Source organism: Lepisma saccharinum, chromosome 12, assembly GCF_977018435.1.
Source record: "Lepisma saccharinum chromosome 12, izLepSacc3.1, whole genome shotgun sequence".
NCBI classification, from domain to species: Eukaryota; Metazoa; Arthropoda; class Insecta; order Zygentoma; family Lepismatidae; genus Lepisma; species Lepisma saccharinum.
Genome location: NC_139240.1, coordinates 39,784,264 through 39,803,458, shown reverse-complemented (window position 1 = coordinate 39,803,458; position 19,195 = coordinate 39,784,264). Strand labels below are relative to the sequence as shown.

At 37.6% G+C, this 19,195-nt stretch overlaps 1 protein-coding gene across 1 annotated transcript in view; it reads left to right on the top strand.

Moving 5' to 3' along the window:
• The window catches only part of LOC145996308 (acid-sensing ion channel 1A-like), a 31,481-nt gene extending 13,051 nt beyond the window's left edge, over nt 1–18,430 (top strand). Inside the window, exon 4 of the mRNA XM_083132741.1 lies at nt 17,984–18,430. Coding sequence (XP_082988867.1) covers nt 17,984–18,430 — 447 coding nt within the window. The remainder of the gene's footprint in view (nt 1–17,983) is intronic.
• The last annotated feature ends 765 nt before the right edge of the window (nt 18,431–19,195 follow it).

Sequence of the window (19,195 nt, the reverse complement as noted above, 5' to 3'; positions counted from 1 at the left end):
ATTAAATTCAAAGATACACCTGACTCCTTCACATCCCTCTTTACCATATCCTGAAAAGCTTTGTACCCTCTCAAAAAATTTAATTGTGAACATGCTCTTAGAATAGGCACATTCTTGCAAATGTCGTACAAGTCTTCATTGACAATATTTCTTGCATACTAAATAAAACATTAACATTTAAAAAAAAAAATATTTCCTGGATCTTCGCGGAGCAAGTCATTTAATTTTGTACAAGCCTTGTTGCCTCGAACTCTCGAGCACGTTCAAATACTGAAATAACTTTGGGCATTGTAATTCGCTAAAGAAACTATGAGCAAGCGCACAAGAAGCACGGACACGAAAATCCTTGAAACTCGCATTTTTGTGTGGCGCGTAATGGAGACACAGACTACACACGATCTTCTGTAGGCCTTTGATTGGAACTTTTTGGACCGCAAACTTTGACTGAAAAAAAATAGTCCTACAAAAACATAACATTAACAGCAGAAAACTAATTTCCGTATTTTCTGCATGACAGCAACGTATTTACGCATTACGTTGGAGCGAGATAAACTGAGATGCAGGAATGTAGAAATGAACGAACGGAGAAGAAAGAGGCTAAATACTTATCATTGACACCGTTTGCACTGTGCGACATTGCGCTTCTGATGATGTAAAACTACTTTACGCAGTCATTGTCACCTGTAATGAAATGTTGAACTTTCACGAGCAAAATATCATTCCAATGTTATGAAAGAAGGTAAATTAATGTGTTTTTATTTGTTTTGACAACTGAATTTCGGTGTTATTTCGTGAACTTCGACACTTTTCGTTTCATTTCGCATTTTGATTTGTATTTCGCGGAACTTCGTGAATAAATTGGAGCCGAAAATGGTCATAACTCTTATCCACATGTTTCGAAACAAAATTATACACACTTTAAAATAATTTCGCGTTTAAAGCGTTCGCGAAATTTCAGTGTCCCTAGCTATAGGTATTGATCGTCGTATTGACCGAGCAACTCGAAGAAATCCAAAGGTCCTAAGCATTCAGTACATACTGCTGTGAAGAACAGCTTTTTATGATTCTGCAGCAAGTAAAAATCTTCTATAGAACATATTACAACTTTGCTTGATTATAGTGCTATTTCTCACCAAGTTTATCTTAAGAGATGAAATGCAAGACATATCTAAAGCGTTGTAGATTAGACACACACAGAAGATGTACTACGTAGAAATTTTTCAGCGAAAAATGCAGGCTCGACCAAGGTTCGATATCTAAAGAGTGCATTGAAAAATCGACATGGTAATTTGCAAAAACTTAGTATGTATGGCACTTTATCACTTGAAGGACAAAATTAAATTAGATTTCACTTACTGTGCATGACACCTGGCGGACTTTAAAACGTTTCTGAGAGAAATCCGTTACCCATTCCACGCGCGAGTAAGCTAAATGAACTATAGAGGATAAGTTGCAACTCTTGCAGACACCTATAGTCTGGAAGGCGAAAGAGATTTCTTGGTCGCGTTTGAACTGGTCAGAGCCCTGCGTAAACGTATCAGACGAAACGTGGAAGAACAACATAATTTCACGAGGAGTAGGTTGCAAGCATTGACAAGGCAAACGCGAACAGACAATCGCGTAGAACAAATGCGGTCGAAAGGAAAGCAGAGAAGCATTCTGAGTAGAATCGTGGCTCTTTTCATAGATCATGCAGAAAACAACACATACATTAAACATTCTTTGAGAACTTCGCTACTGGTATGAAGTTTATGTGCGGTCAACTTTATACATAAAGGGTTTTCACACTTTTTGCTGTAGTGGCTTCCCTCAGCTGCCAAAATCTGCACGCGCCTCCTCCCAATAACAATAGATAAATACACGTGACCATGAAAGACCAATCTGTTCATGTGTTTATTTATTGTTGATACACATAGAAGTAATGAAAATACAAACATAATGTGTGATTAATGCAGATTATGTATAATTTTTAATGTTTATAAGCTGGTGTACGATTATATTAGTAAAAAGGATAAATACAGGCAGTAAGAAAACCTAGATAATAGATGTTAATAACAGACATATTAAGTAGTGGGGTTTACGGGGGGGACAGGACCGGAAAGTATGAACCCCCTCTCAAGCAGATTTGCTATACTTAAAACTAGGTTAACATGAGCATATGAGCTTTTTGCTCAAGTGTGGAACTCTGATTAATCCAAGATTTTTGTGAAAATGCCCTCGGGAATTTCCTCAGAAAGTATGACCCCCTCAGATTGATGAGGCTACGCTTACAAAAGGCACTTCTGTGAGATTGATGTCTATAATTCTGTCAAAAATATGCCCCTCTTGAGGCCACACTTAAAACTTGGCCAAGACACACACACACACACACACACATACACACACATACATATTTATTTCTGGTTTAAGTTTAATTGGATACCAGGCTCAATTTGCATATCTAGTATTAAAACAATATAATTCTTCTAGAACTGCTCTGTGACCCGCTCATTTCTTACATCATAAATATATGATTTCTCACCTATGAGAATGACACTACAAATGGTGTCTTCAGGTAAAGCCTCATGGAATTCACAGATAATTTTAATGTTTGTTCTGTCATTAACCACAACTTGTTTTCTTTTTGAAGCGTTGATGACAAACATGGGTCTCCGTGCTTTGAATTCATCTGGTGTGTAATACATGTCAGTACTGCCAGTAGTGACCCTCTTGAAAGCCGAAAAAGCTTCATATAATTTGAGGAAATCATCCTTGGACATGTCTAAATTATAATTTTCTCTAGGAAAGACCTCATTTCTGCCATTTTTAAGATATATGTTCTTGATGTTGCAGTTATCAAATTTACTCGAATTTTTTTCCTGATTGTTGTGTTTCCCAGTTTGAAACAGTACCACCACAAAATCAGGCATGTCATATTGTATACTGGAGAATGAATTTGTGGCATCAAATTCATAATAAGTACCAGCGGCAGGCTTTTGTACGCATTGATATGTATAAAATTGTAAAGGTATTTGTGGATTTTTTAGGATATCAGCTTTGTATTTAAGAGCATAACTGGCCTCATATTCAACAACAGGGATTCTTAGCTCCATAGTCTGAATAATGCATTTGCCTGCCTCTGGTAAGGTATTAGGCATAGCTTCTCCTGTAGGGTTTAATGTGCTGTACCTCATCAAAGCATTATTATCATTTGCAGCTCTTCTAAATGTAATTCTTAAACCACCCTTCCACATAATATCTTTGTAATCTGAGAAGAATCCTGGCAACAGGCGCATGGGGAACAGCACTGTGTGGCTCTTGGTTAATATTTTATCACCAGCCTCAAATCCACCGATTCTGTAGTATGAAGCCTCGGTTTTGGATAATTTTAGTGTGGCCAAAGCTGTGGAGGTAATGCCGGGATAATCTATTCTGTTTATAACAACACCATGCTTTCTAATCTCAATTTCAGAGAACAGATGCGGCACAAAATTGTCCACCAATCTTATATTTGAATTTGCTGCATAATCTGTACCATCGAGCTTTACAACATCAAATTTGATGTATAGATCTGCTCTGTGGGGGTGTATAAAGCCGTCCCCTACATCAAGATCAACCTCTATTTCCGTGTTGGGTTGATTTAAATTTGCAAATGTCCTCCTGTTTGGAGGGAATGATTGTAGCTCATAACTCTCAATATTTTCCATTGTATGTATTTTTATTTAAATGTTAATCTCTATGATTGCAGTTGTTGTGGCTCCAGCAAAATCAACTAATTCTTCTTTTTCATTAGTGACCATCAATTCAATGTAATCTATTCTGTTGTGGCACACAGGAAAATATAATGTTGGGGATGGATTGTAGATGATTGGCTCCATAAATTCGGAATTAGGTTTGAATGTTGCAATGATGCCAGTTTGTTTGTGAGTGCCTATGCCATTTGATTTGGTGATCATACCCTCGGCCACATTACAGTGAATATTCAGAGTCTCTATGGCTAAGAATTTAGGTATATTCATAGCAGTGTGTTTGATGCCTGCTTCAAGTTTTGTGTTGTTCTCAAATCCTAACAGCTCTCCTATAGTACCCAGATCCACTGTTTCTGTAGCAGATACAATCTCTACTCTGTGAGTGACAGAATTTTGACTTAGCACTACACCTCTGGGTAATTGAGCATTTAGAGTGGACAGATTATATTGCCCTGGAGTGATGACAATTTTTTGATCCCCTACTGCAATTGTGTTGTTGTGGTGTGTAATATTAGGGATCAGGTACATGCCGTAAAATGCTCTGAGAGCTATTGTTTTGGGATACACTATGTCATCATGCAATTTGAGTTTCAATATTGAATTTTGGCTGGTGAGATGGAATACCCCCATGATGTTTCAAATACCACAAGGCTTTTTGAAAATTTTCAATTGATGGTTTATTTATTTGAGACATATATCTGAGAACAGATAAACACAAATGTCCGCAATTAACATCTTTAAAGTTTTGAACACGGGCATTATTGTAATAAAGATTAGGTGATTTTAGATATTTTATTAAATTTTCAGGTGGAACACCTCCAAATGAATCAAACACAAATGCCTCATTGTTTAAATATTTAAGATAACAGATCCAGTGAGTGCCCTGATTTTTGTACTCATCCAAATTAACAATGCCACACTCTTTGTTGAGTGGTTGTTCTGGTAAAGAATCAGACATGTACACACCTCTAAAATGTTTGATGCCCAGTGGCTTGATTAAAGCTTCAATATCTTGGTTTGTAAGCGGCTCTTGTTTTTTTTAAACTTATTCATGGCTCTCTTAACACCTTTGCCTTTTTTCTCCATGGCCAGGTTATGGCGCCTCTGCTCATCTAATTCTGCCCTATTTTTCTTGGCATCTATTACTGTTTTTGCTATGGCAGCTGATCCCCCAGCCAAGCTCCCAACTGCCCCGAGAGCAGCTAAGATGGCAGGGATGGTAAATATGAAACCCCCAGTATGTGATTTTTTTCTTGATTGCTGTAATTTTTTTAATTGGGGGGTACTAAGTAACAATTTCATACCATGTCCCTTTGCAATACAAGAGCTTTTTTTCTTGCGCTGCTTTTTGGTCAAAAGACTGTCAATAGTTTTAAGAGATTTAAGACCTGCATAAGGTATTTGATACATAACACCCTTGGCCTTCATCCTAGGTTTATTATATACATATTCACAGCCCCCACCCCAGTTTTTGTTTGGTGCTCATAGCTATGGTGGTTCCCAATGCTGATATTCTCTCACTCAAAGAAGCATCTTTGCTTACAAATCTACCAAATGCAGCCTCTTCTAATTTCTTGTCTGCAACATGTCTCTTGTCAAGATCAGAATGTGTGTTGTATGCAATATCATGGTCTCTACAAGCAGCATCTAGGGGATTTACACCAGGATTACCTCTGTTTAATCTATGATCCAATTTTGTGCCTGGACCACAATACTGATAGCCTGGAATGTGTAGTTCAAATGGCAGCTTGTTTATAATGTCATTAACAAGCCCCCGACCCTCAGAAACATTCCAAAATTTAGGTGGTAGAGTATTAATAATTTTTATGAGATATCCAATCCCCTTAGGGTCATTCACTATAAAATTAGATAATTTTGTGCTTATCATGTCCATAATTCCAACCTTTTCATTGTAAAAATTGTGGTTGCCAGCATTTTCCTCCCCAGCTATCACCAATAACCTATCTACAAGTTTCCTGACATCATCAACCCACACAAATTCTTTGGGCAGGGTGTTGTATTGTTTGATTCCACTGCCAGTCTTAATTTGTGACCATATGGGCTTGATTAAATTATTGTATTTTGCCCCACTGCTAGACTTGACTCTTTTTTGTGTGGGATCATTGTTCTGGTATAGAGCATCTGATTTTATTAATATTTCTTTGTAATGTTCATAATCTTGATCTGTATAGCTGCCAGGCCTTTTCCTAGTCATCAGTTCCCACAACCCAGGTGTGCCGGGATATTTAACAAAACCACCTTTTTCTCCGAGACGAGATTCTGAATAAACAATTATATCATCCCCCATAAATGTTACTCTGAAATTGCCAATTCTATGAATGATGCTCCCATCAAGCTCTGTGTCAGCATATAAGCCAAAGACCTCATCTTTGTTGTCTTTAGGTGTAGTTAAATATTTTTGAGCAAGAAGACCCAATTCAATAGGATCCTGAGTAGCTTCAATTCTTCGAGGAGCAACAGGACTAGGTGTATGAATACTGGAAAGTGGGGTGAATGGATAATCTAATATGTTCCTTGCAGCTACAGGTACAAGCTCCGTGATCAAATCTTGATTCTGCTCTGTAACAGTTTTGATATTCTTACCTAAATTATTAATAGCATCAATTACAGGCTGTTCTGTTTGTTTGTGTTTTTCATAAATTCCCCGGTTCTCTGATTTCCATCCCTTAAATCTTTTTACAAGATAATCTCTTAACTTAAGATCGTCAATGACTGGTCGTTTCATGGTTATTTATATATGTTTCAACGTCTAGAAAATCGTTGATTTTATTTCTGTATTTGCCACTACTGGGTGTTCTTGTCATATCAATTGTGACAAACCCATAACTGTCCTGGTTCCAGCACCTGCTGCAAAACTTGGAAAAATCATTGTAGCTCAAGTCCCCACCTACATATTCATCATGTATGTGTTTGAGGTTGGTATGATCTTGATGAAACACACATATAAAATTGCTGTTGTCTCGGATCAGTTGCTTCGGTATTTTTGAAAAAGTCTGTGCAAGGTAGAAGCAATCAATGTTTTTGTGCCGGCCCTGTGTAAAGAAATTTCTAACCTTGTTTTGATTATCCAGTATAATGTCATCAAATACAACAACAGAATTATCGAGACATTCGTGAAGTGGCTTAACATCTGTTTCAAAAGTAGCAATATCCAATCCATCATATAGCTTCATCAGCTGCTGATATTTTAATTGTTCCAAGCTCTTAGAGAAAACATACAAGTGCCTGTTTTTCCAGTCTAACCAGTTGGGGGCTAATAAAAAATTATCAACCATTAGTGTAGTTTTACCACAAGCTGATGGCCCAACAATAAGACACCTAATATTATCAGGCAGCAAGTTGCCATTTCTCTTATTCTGCTGTTCAGGTTCTGGCAGCCTTTTTATAACATCCCAGGTGCTCATATTATTATTTTGTCTGCATCGATCCAGCTGTTTTCCGGATGACCCAGCCATTTGACAAGTAACTTGTTGCCTTTTCTGCGGATGACTTTTTCTATGAGATATGTGTCAGGCTGTTTAGTTTTGCTGAGCTCTTGTTCATAGAACCTGCCTTTGAGAATTTCTCCTCGGTGATCCTTTATTATATATGTGTTAAGGGTCCCGGGTTTAACTTGAACCACTGTAAATAATTCAGTACTCCAGTTTCTTGTAAAGCCTCTTTTGAATAAGTGCTTATATTTACTGATTCTTACTTGATCACCCACCTTATATTTGGCCCTTCTTGTTGTTGGCTGGTATCTAGGATAATAAACAGTCCTGATCAATTTTTGCTCATCAGATGAAGTTACTTCGGAGGGTTTCATGTTGATTGTGGAATGGACCGAGTGGTTATATTTATGTAGAAGTTCTGGAAGAATATTAATCCATTTATAATTACCTTGAAGTGTAAATTGTTTATACATAAGATTTTTTAAGGTTCTGTTGAATCTCTCTACAATTGAGGCTTTGAGATCACTGTAACTCGAGTAATGTTTTATTGCCTGGCTTTTAATAAATTGTTGAAACACTGAATTATAAAATTCTTTGCCATTATCTGTTTGCAAATAGCGCGGTGATCTTCCTGAATGATTGATGATTGTCCTGATGGCTTCTGTAACACATGTTCCAGTCTTGGATTTGAGTGGCACAGCCCAGGCAAATTTTGAAAATGTGTCTATTACAGTGAGTAGATACTTGTAGCCCTTGTTGATTTTGTCTAAGTTTTTCAACTGCCCACTTGCCATTTCAATCAAGTCGCTCTGCCATAAATCATCTATGCCCTTTGTGACTACTGGGAGTCTCTTATAATTATGTCTGGCCTGTCTGTGTAGTTCATCAACTATAATTTGTCTAGACATAATATGTAAACAGGAATATTGCAACTATGGGGTGTTCAGCAGCTGATACTGCAGGATTTTCTAAATATAATTTGTCCCCTATTTGTATTTTAAATTCCAAAGTGCCATCATCTTCAGCATAAGATGTTTCTAATGTATTGGGGTCTGTAAAATCTTCTAACTCTACACTGGTGATTTTTACTTTGTTATCAGCATTTGTTATTGATAAGGTAGGGTAGTGGTGTGCCTGTGGCTGATGCCAATATTTGATCTTGATTGGTCTCAATGTACCCCCAACAAAAAATTGGTAATAAAATTGTGCAGGGGACAGCATATATATTTTGCCACCTGGTGTAAATGGTGAATCATATTCTTTGTTGGGGATGCTGTACAATTCAAGAATTACTGTATGTTTTGGATTCTCGATTATGCCCGTTATTTCCTTTTCTGCTGTAAGCAATCTGCTTGTTACAGATTCAAGGTGCTCATTGATGGTCCTAACAACATCATCGTGGCCTGGCTTGATTTTTATGTCCACAATAAGTTTTTTGTATTGTTGCACAATTTCTTGAAGCTGGGTGGCAAAAACAGACAGAGCATTTGCTTGATTGGATTCCATGGTCCCTAGCTGTTGCTTGATATTGGCTACAATTTGTTGCAAATTTTCAACAACTGCCAATTTTGAATTTTGAGCAGTAAGATCATGGACCTGTCTTCTGATATCCTCAAACAGGGCATGCAGTTCATTAATATGTTGATTGGTTGGTAGAGTGGCCACTGTCTGAGTGAGTTGTTTGATCTCTGCCTGGATATTCTTGATATCTTCTGATTTCAATATCCTATTCACTGCCCTCTTAATATTTTTAAGTTCCTGTGATGTGGGAAGATTTGATACAGTATTTTGCAAAGATTCAAGTGCCAATTTCACATTGTTTAATTCAGATGCATCAGCCACATTTTGCATCGCATTTTGGAGCAGGGCTATATCTGCCTGAGTGGGTGTGGATTGTTGTAAAATTTCAAGCTTTGTTTGGATATCATCGATCAAGTGATGAAAATGAGATAGCTCAGATTCAGTATTGAGGTTTTCAAGCTTTGTAATCTGTTGCTGGACACTAACAAGTGTGTCTACAATCCCAGGCAGGCGAGTTTCTTGTACATTTGCCAAATCACTTTGCACTGCTGCTATTGTACCTTCAAGATGGGTTATGGTACTTTGAATTTTTCCAAAATCTTCATATGTTTCAAGTTGCAGCTTGATGTTTGCTACACTCCGAGTTATTGCATTCAAAGCATCAGAAGATGGCAAATTGTTCATAAAATTTTCAAGTGTCTCAATTTTTCCTTTAACCTCGGCTATGGCATTGTTCAGAGGGTCCAGATTAGGTATCTGGAGTGACTGAATCTGTTCTTTTAGAGTGGAAATCACTAGATCAAAATCTTCCTGTGATTTTATGCTTTTGACAATTGTTTGGAGCTGTGCCTGGACATTATTTATCTGCTCTTCCAATTGCTGTTTCAATTGCACAGAGTTGGTGGCCTGGGTCTTAAATTTGGCTTGAAGAGCTGCTACAGCTTCTTCTAAACTTTGAAAATTATCTAATGTTGCCAGATCAGTATATTTTTGAAGCAGCACTTTGAGTTCGGAATCAATTTTAAGAAGAGGGTCCATGCATTGTGATTGTAAATTTGTAATTTCTAATTGAAGACTGGCATTGAGTGTGGTTTGTAAAGCTTGTAAATCACTTCTTAATTTCTTGACTCTGACATCAAGCATCAGAATCTCATCACTGTGATCTTCATGCCTTGTATGGCCAAATATATCATTAGGCATTTTCTTTTAATGGTTATTTATTATAGAGTATCTGATTCTTAATTCTATAAAAAAGGGTATAAGCTTGTCATAGGATCCAGGGACCTCAACATATAAGCAGTCACCAGCAGAAACAGTATATACAGTGCCAGAAACCATGTTTGAGTGCTTAATTCTGTAAATATTTCTCCCTATTGAAATCTTGACTTCACCCTCAGGGGTTGTAATAAATTGCAATTGCCCACCTACAGGTAATTGGTAATGATTTAAATTATTGTTAAATATGTACAATGTTTTGCCTGTTTCATCATCATTATCTGTAAGTATGCTGTTCAGATGAATAATTAACAAGCCACTCAGCTTAGATATTATATCAGGAGAGGGTTGTGGTGTGGGCAGGTCCATAATAGCCTGTTTTTTGAACCCAAATAAGTTCATAGGCATGTTTATTTATTTCAAATCATGCTCTGGAATTGGGCATTGTTTCCCACTTTTCAAATCACAATGCCCCCAAGGTAGAGTATGTATGCCACATGACAAAATGCATCTCTTGTCATCATGTGGGTCTAGGGCTACTTTTGTTACAATATTTGAAGTCAGCAAGTGATTCTCACTCTGAATTCTATTTTCTGATGTTCTAATTGAATTCTGTAATTTGATGCAATTTTTATAATCTTCAAATTGGAGATCTTTTTCAACAGTTACTCTGCCAATGCCCTTGGCCTTTTTGACAACAGCACTACATGTTTTAAAACTGTACATCTTGGCACTTAACCCAGCAAATTCCACAATAACATCACCAAGTGTCTCATCTTTTAACTTGCCAGGCACCTTTTTGTTGTAGTGGTGTTGAATTTTTGTATGTTCACTGGTATCAAAGTATTGAAACAATTCAGGCTGTGACATATCTTGATAAACATCTTCTGTTTGAATATCAAGAATAAAACTATCCGTGTCCATGTACAATAATTTTACACGATCGCCATAAAAAGGCTTCAGCACCTCATAATATAATGTTAACATATGTAATTTGGACAATTCCAATATCACAGCCCCTACATAAATAGGTTTATCAAATTTGATCTTTGTTTTCTTCATGTTGAAAAGTGCCATGTGCTCATCATAAATTCTTCTGTAATTGAAGTTGGGCTTTGCAACCAATTTTTTGCTCCGGCCGGGGTCAGTATTTATTTTAACATTGTTATGTTTTCTGACATTTTCAATTGTTTTGCCAAATACAGAATTGATCATCAATTTAAACAAGGCCTTATCAAATTGGCTCTTTGCAGATGTTCGAAGCTCTGTATTTGTATCAATATATGGTTTCAACCATTCTGAGTGCCTGAACCTCAAAACTTTTCCAACTTTGGTTACTTGAACACCATGTTTCATCAGGAACTGGAGGTTTTTGTAATATATGACATAGCCTTGTTTTGGCTCCAGAGTCATCATGAGCTTCTTCTGTTTAGAGCCAGGTGAGCACTGAACCTCGGGAATTGGGGACAGATCAGAAAATTTATTGTGCAAATGATCAGGAATTGTCAGATCAACCTCTAAGATGAGGCCATAGTCACTGTCATCAAAATCCTGAAGATCTTCAATATTGAAATCTTCAACCCATTCAAGCTCTGCATATGGCAGTTTATCCATCATGGCATGACCATAGAGGCTATTGGCATCTACATACACTATATAATTTGATGGCCGTGCTGGATCATAATCAGGCATATACTTGTTATTTGCTCTGGCATATCTCTGAGAACATTGCACCATCCCTCCTCTTATACACTGCTCCATAAACAGATACATATCTTGATCGTGGATCAGATCCAATAGCTTTTTGGTGTTGAAAAACATTGCAGCCCATGCTAGGCCCGGGGCACTGTAAAAATACACTGGGTCCAGTCCATAATTTTGCATTGAAGATTTTCTGAATGCTTGCAATATATCAGCTAAGAGGGTTACATCAAGTTTTAAATATGCCATGTGATAATCACCAAATGTCTTGCATTTTAAATTGTTCCACATCAATTTGGCATGGTGATAATCTTCATCAGTGATTCCAGATCCTCTGATTCTGCTATAAAACTCTTCTTGTGGTGGCAGGGAACACTCATCAAATTTAGAAAAATCTGTGACATAGTCATATGGATATACACCCTTCCGCTTAATTAATTTCAGGTCCTGATTTGGAAACAATGTACGTGTGATTTTCAAGTCATCATCAGATAATTGAGAGGCCAGTGTAGCCAGGCTAGCAGATAAAAATCTGTAAGAATCAAGAAATCTTATGTGAATAGGAGCACCATCAACTTTAATTATCTTGCTAATAGATATATATTTTTCATCATTTTCAGCTAAAATGTTTAAATTCTGCTTGTCAAACCCCTCGTACCTGATCAGATGATGGAAATCATAATTGGATGCTCCATGGCAAAATATGGGGATAAATTTTGGTCTCTGGATCTTAATATTACAGCTTTTACACAGGGCCATTAAGAATTTACCATCTGTATGAGAATGGTGATGAACCTTGATATTTGTATCTGAAAATTCAGAATCACATACCGGGCATTTTTCTGCATTGTTGAAATCCTCAATCTGTTCCTCTGTTAAAGGCAACATGGGTTTTGATTTTAATAAGTTGTTAGATGCTATGTCACGGCACTCATTTTCTATTCTATGTGCAAATTCTTTGATGGCATTTGGTCCCTTGTATGAATATTCTTTAATAACAATACCATCCCGTATAACTATATAACAAAAGCTGGAAGGCTCATGTTGCTGGTATGGTGTACTTGAAGATTCTTCTGGATCTGGGCTACAGAATGCAAGAGGTTTGAGGTTCGATTCGAAATCACAGACAATATATGCTGGGTGTTCCAACAAGGCTTCATACTTTTTGAATTTGCAATTTTCACTTGGATTGGGCATCACCATATGAACAGGTTTATGGTTCCCACAGTATTTCAGATGCTCAATTAACTTGTTTTTAGCAATTTCTGCACTCTCTTCCCGAACCCCCTTCACCATTTTTTGACCATCAAATACAGTTAAACATCTTCTGCACAACTTGAATATGTTTTTATATTTATCTAGTTGCGTTCTCACTAAAGCTTGAAGATTATGTATTAGAGTGTAATGGTATGTATCATCTCCTTCAATTAAGAGCAGATCAATCGGAATTGCAGATTCATCATCAATTGTACTGATTCTGAGAGGTGCTATCGGGCAATTGCCAGTGGAACAAATAAATACATTAATAGATAATTGTTTGCCATTGATGTGCCTGGCCTTTTTTTCAAATTTATCAATATTCTGAACAGACATTGGATATTCCAAACCCTCTATTGCATCGTCAAAATCGTGTTCATACTGTTTGTAATAAGTTATTCTCTCAGGATGGTCTGAAACTGGATACAAAGCAGCTAATATACACCACAAAAAGCATTTCTGGTCGGCATTTTTTATATTGACCACGGCTCTTTTGTTTTTGATATTGGCGGGTAGAGGCACATATGTAGATCCTTGTAATGGGCTGAATTCAGAAATATTAACATAGAGCTTGTGTGATGAACCGCATAGGCTCCATCCGGACTCTTTTGCTGCAAATTCAGAGTGTTTAATGTTCAGTTGATTTATCAAGCTGCTTATTATTGTATCTGAATTTGCATTTGAATATACAGGTACAGTTTCTGTTATGTGCGGCTGTGTAAATTTTGTGCCGTTTGGCTTCTTATATTGTACAAACAATTTGAGGGACAGTTTATAAGAGCCATTTTGTGCATTTAGAATTGCCTGTACATCAAGTTTTTTACTGTTCAAAAAATTCTCAATGCCACATCTTGGCTCTGATACAAACCGGTAATCCCTTAATTGTCCGTTAAAACTGCTACGGATAGGTTCATAGCGTGGCTGTTTTGCTGCTCTGGCATTAAGAGGTGCTTCGTGCCTTCTTTTCAGACCAGATGTGGATGGTTGAGGGGGCAATGTTGATGACTGTGCAGAGCAAGTATTTTTATGTGTATATGTGAAGTATTGCATGCTGTATTTTCTATGGCATTTGGGGCAAATTATTGTGGGAGTTCTGCTTTTGTCTGGATTACAAATTTTTTGATGCTTGGCCCAATTGGGGCTAGATATATTCTTATTGCATTGATTACAATGTTTTTGATTTGGCATTTTTGTTGTTGTTTATTATATACAATTTCCTGGGATTCAAATCAAAACTTTATACTGGATAAAAATATCAGTTGGGTTCAGCACTGTGCTTTGTGTGTGTGTGTATGTGTGTATGTGTGTATGTGTGTTAATATTTTTGGCTTTGGTATTTATATACAATTTCTTGGGATTCAAATCAAAACTCTATGCTGGATCAGTTGAGTTCAGTGCAGACAAAAAAACTGCATAGCTCTATGTCAATTAGTTCTTGAGTTTTGTATTTAGGAACCACTTTGGCCCCCCTGCCAAAAATTGGCTTTTATTGCATCAGTGTATATTGTCTCTATGACCTTACTTAGGTTATTCCAGTGCAGACAAAAAAAACTGCATAGCTCTATGTCAATTAGTTCTTGAGATTTTGTATTTAGGAACCACTTTGGCCCCCCCTGCCAAAAATTGGCTTTTATTGCATCAGTGTATATTGTCTCTATGACCTTACTTAGGTTATTCCGCCAAATTATATGCTTCAAGTCTCCTATACTTTGGTGGAGCCTGTTCAGGTTCTATCCCCCACTTGTGGGTTCCACTGCCGATCCAGCAGTGGTGAAGAATCTGCACTGTGCCCTGGCTTTTATAGATTTGCAGAGCCAATCAGAAAACACCACACATCGCATTATGTCGTCTAATATTAATTGATTAAATAGTTACAACATGATGCAATAGAAGTGACCGGGGAGTAAATATGTATGGATGTGGGTGGGTGTGGGTACGGGTGGGTTAGGGGTGGGTAGGTGTGTATATGGGTATGTAGGGGTGAGGTGGGGGAGTGTGGGGGTGGGTTGGGGGTGTGTGGGGGTGGGTTGGGGGTGCATCTTGGCTTAGTTTTAAGTACTGTGTTCAAAATAAAAATTAGTGGCTGGTAGCTGTATCCAAGCCCTATTATAATTTTTGTTTCTGCATTCTGTCACTAATTTTGATCCTAGGCCAGTAATATTTTATGGGGTGACTCTGCATGGCCCCCAGAGCAACATACTGAAATTTTGAAAAAATCGATTATTTTATTTTTGCTATTTTCATTAATTTTGATCCTAGGCCAGTAATATTTTATGGGGTGACTCAGTATAGCCCCCTGAACAACATACTCAAATTTTGAAAAAATCGATAATTTTTTGGATTTTGATTATCTCTGGAACCATGAATGTTAGAGACATGGGGTTTGTTGCTTTAGCCTGGGCATGGCAAGATGCAACTTTTTGATCTCTATAATTTTTCAAAAATCTCTTGCCGTTCTCTAGATCTTGAATAACTTGCCTATTTTTCAAGATAGGATCATGGGGGTTGCATATTTGAAATCTAGAGGCTGTTTAGAAGTTTTGTTAAAAAATCGATAATTTTTTGAATTTGTGATTTTTTCAAAAACTATCAGTACTGGAGACTTGAAATTTTGTAGGCATATTCTAGGCATGATTCTCTATATTTTTTGTCTCTATAATTTTTCTGATATATGCAATATTTAAGCTGTAAATCTCTGATTTATGTCTGTTCTATAAATAGAATTTTCTGAAAAGTACAATATTAACAATTTTGTTAATATTTTGAAATCTATGCATGCTCAGACACTCTAGCAGTCAGGTATAGGCTTATTAGGTCCCACTGAGCAACATACTGAAATTTTGAAAAAATCGATAATTTTTTGGATTTTGATTATCTCTGGAACCATGAATGCTAGAGACATGGGGCTTGGTGATTTCTCATGGGCATGCCGAGATGCAACTTTTTGATCTCTATAATTTTTCAAAAATCTCTTGCCGTTCTCTAGATCTTGAATAACTTGCCTATTTTTCAAGATAGAGGCATGGGGGTTGTTTATTTCAATTCTGGATGAGATTTAGAAGTTTTGTTAAAAAATCGATAATTTTTTGGATTTGAGATTTTTCAAAAGCTATCAGTACTAGAGACTTAAAATTTTGCAGGCATATTCTAGACATGATTCTCTACATTTTTTGTCTCTATAATTTTCCTGATATATGCAATACTTAAGCTGTAAATATCCAATTTTTATAAATAGAATTTTCTGAAAAATACAATATTAACAAAATTTTGAAATCTATACATGCTAGGGCACTATAACAGTTACTATACTTAAGATATCATACAATATCAAGAGGGGCATATTTTTGACAGAATTATAGACATCAATCTCACAGAAGTGCCTTTTGTAAGCGTAGCCTCATCAATCTGAGGGGGTCATACTTTCTGAGGAAATTCCCGAGGGCATTTTCACAAAAATCTTGGATTAATCAGAGTTCCACACTTGAGCAAAAAGCTCATATGCTCATGTTAACCTAGTTTTAAGTATAGCAAATCTGCTTGAGAGGGGGTTCATACTTTCCGGTCCTGTCCCCCCCGTAAACCCCACTACTATATTACAATGTCTGAGATTGCTTGCCGTCACACACTTTATTGAATCTGCGTATATGTATTTCGAAATGGGCAGGCGCATCTCATTCTGGATATTTACTCTAGATCTGCATTTGGAGTTGATCAGCAACATGGCTTAAAATCCAGTTCACACACAAAGGGAAGCAGAATGAGCAAGGATCTCTTGCTTAATGGGGCCTCCCGTTGGTGCAGTGGTACCGTCGTCGGCTTGTAATCAAGGGGTCACAAGTTCGATACCCTATGGATGCACATAGTGGTTTGGATCCCACTTGAAACTTTAGGTCCAGTCCCGATTAGCCTTACTGTGCATAAAGTGGACTTAAAACACCAAATCAATAAATCAGTCAATCAAATCTCTTGCTTAACTTGATATGTTATTTATTAATATATTTTAAACTTTTAAATATTTTTCGGAAGTTTCCACGCCTCCCCTGCGAAAATTGGGCAGCCTCCCAAGCTATTTCAAGGATATTTCAGGTGTGTTTAAAAAAGGCACCCCACTCGTTCTCGTCACGATCTTGTCCACCTCGTGTAAGCCCATGGACAATTCGGGTACACGTATCTTTCAACTTTACTAGAAATTTTACACAAACATCTCTCTTCTACAGACTTTCCACATAACATAATGATGGACTTTCTCGATGGCGCAGTGGTAGCGTAGCGTCTTCACCTTGTAATCAAGGGGTCCGGGTTCGATACCCGGAGGAGGCACATAGTGGTTCGGGTTCCACTTTAAACTGTAGGTCCAGTCCCGATTACCTTTACTGTGCATAAAGTGGACTTAAAACACCAAATCAACCAACCAACCACCACAATATGATGACCTCCCATCAAGTGTCGATATATTTTTCTCGGAGTATGCCTTTCGGTTTTCCATCAGAAAAAAAAAGAGTTAGGCGATACCACTTTGAACCGATATCGATATTCGCACCGATTCCCACCGATACCGATATCGATTTTTGAAGATCATAATCATTAAAGGTCGTTCAAAATATTGATTAATATTAAAGTATCCATTCTAATTATATGCATTAATTTACCATATTTTATACTTTAAAATATTCAAGGATTATATCAGAATATTCAATTACATGTTATGTAATCACAAAATTCCGTTATTTCACATAAAAGTTGTGCAAAATAAAAAAGAAACTTCGAATTTTGCATAATTTCCAGGATAATTAGACTCCGCAAAAGTGTTGCGCGGCATTTGTGAGTCAAATTGTCGGAAAGTATCGGCCAGTATCGGTAAATCGGTATCCGATTCAGCGGCATCGGTATCAGCTCAGCTATAGGAAAAATGCTTGTAAATAATATCAAAAAGTGTCATCCTTTACTAATTTTTGTGAATTTGTTATTGATATTTGTGCTATTTTGTTGTTATTATTATTTTTTATTTTTTTTTTACTTTTTTCATTGTTGACAGTTTCAGTGTTGCAATCTGTGCTGTATCTTGAATTTTCTCAATAAATAAATAATCATAACAATGCTGTCTTACAGTGTTCAGAAGATTGTCACCGAAGGATCCTAATCGCGAAGGCTGGATGCTGTGAACCTTGGGTTTACCTTCCTGGCTGCAAGGAATGCACAGACTACAACTCCCACCAGAAACTGATACATGCTTACGATACCTTCGAATGGATCAACCCTGGGAAGTGCTCCTGCGTGCCTCCGTGTCAGGTTACAAGGTTCATCGTGTCGCTCTCGAATGAGTTCTCCACTCCGTTCAAAAGAGAGCACCAGGCCAGGGTCGTTGTCAGGGAGTCTTCAGGGTTGTCGGAAGTGATCGAGGAATTCTGGTCCTACGACGAAGCTCAGCTTCTTGCAGATGTCGGGGGCTCTCTTGGGTTCTTGTTGGGGTTGTCGGTTCTAGGGATTTACATTCGTTTAGAGACGGCGCTGATAAAAGTCTGGTTTTTCTTCAGAGACCGTCTGAATAGGATATGAATCACGTGTCTGCAAACTTCACACAGTATAATAGCCATATGTAATACGAGGGGCGTTCAAGTCAATCGGGGAATTATTTTTTTTCCAGGGTTAAATAGACTCCTAGGTTGGAGGTTTTGTATGCAGTAGGAACTGGCAACTGTGTGCTGTTACTGGTAGGCGGCGCTTATTTCCCGCGCTTCTGCATAGACCGTTATTCAAGATGGCGGACAACAGTGTGGATGTCTACATGGAACAGCGTGTTGTGATGAAGTTTTTTAGTGAACGAGGACTGAAAACCTGCTGAAATTTACAGAAGACTTCAGGCTCAATACGGTGATGAGACACTCTGTCGCAGTAAGACATTTGAATGGTGTAAGCGCTTTAAAGATGGCCGTATCTTTATTACTGACGATCCCGGTCGTGGTGGATCACAGCCCACGCCAGTCATTCCTGGGAACATTCAGCGCGTGGAGCAGCTGATCATGGACAATCGTCGCATAACCTGTCGTGAAATTGCAAGTATCAATACTATACTATCAATAGTGAGTATTACTGCAGTGTTCTGCGTGATGTGCATAAGAGTTTATGGAAGAAACGTCCGGGTTTCATCACAAAGGGTGTTCACTTTTTGCAAGACAATGCACGACAGCATACCGCTCAACGCACATTCCAAACATTCCAGGAAATCGGCTGAGAGATATTACCACACACCCCTATAGTCTTGACTTAGCGCCAAGTGATTTTCACCTGTTTGGACCCCTGAAGGAATTCCTTAGACGAAAA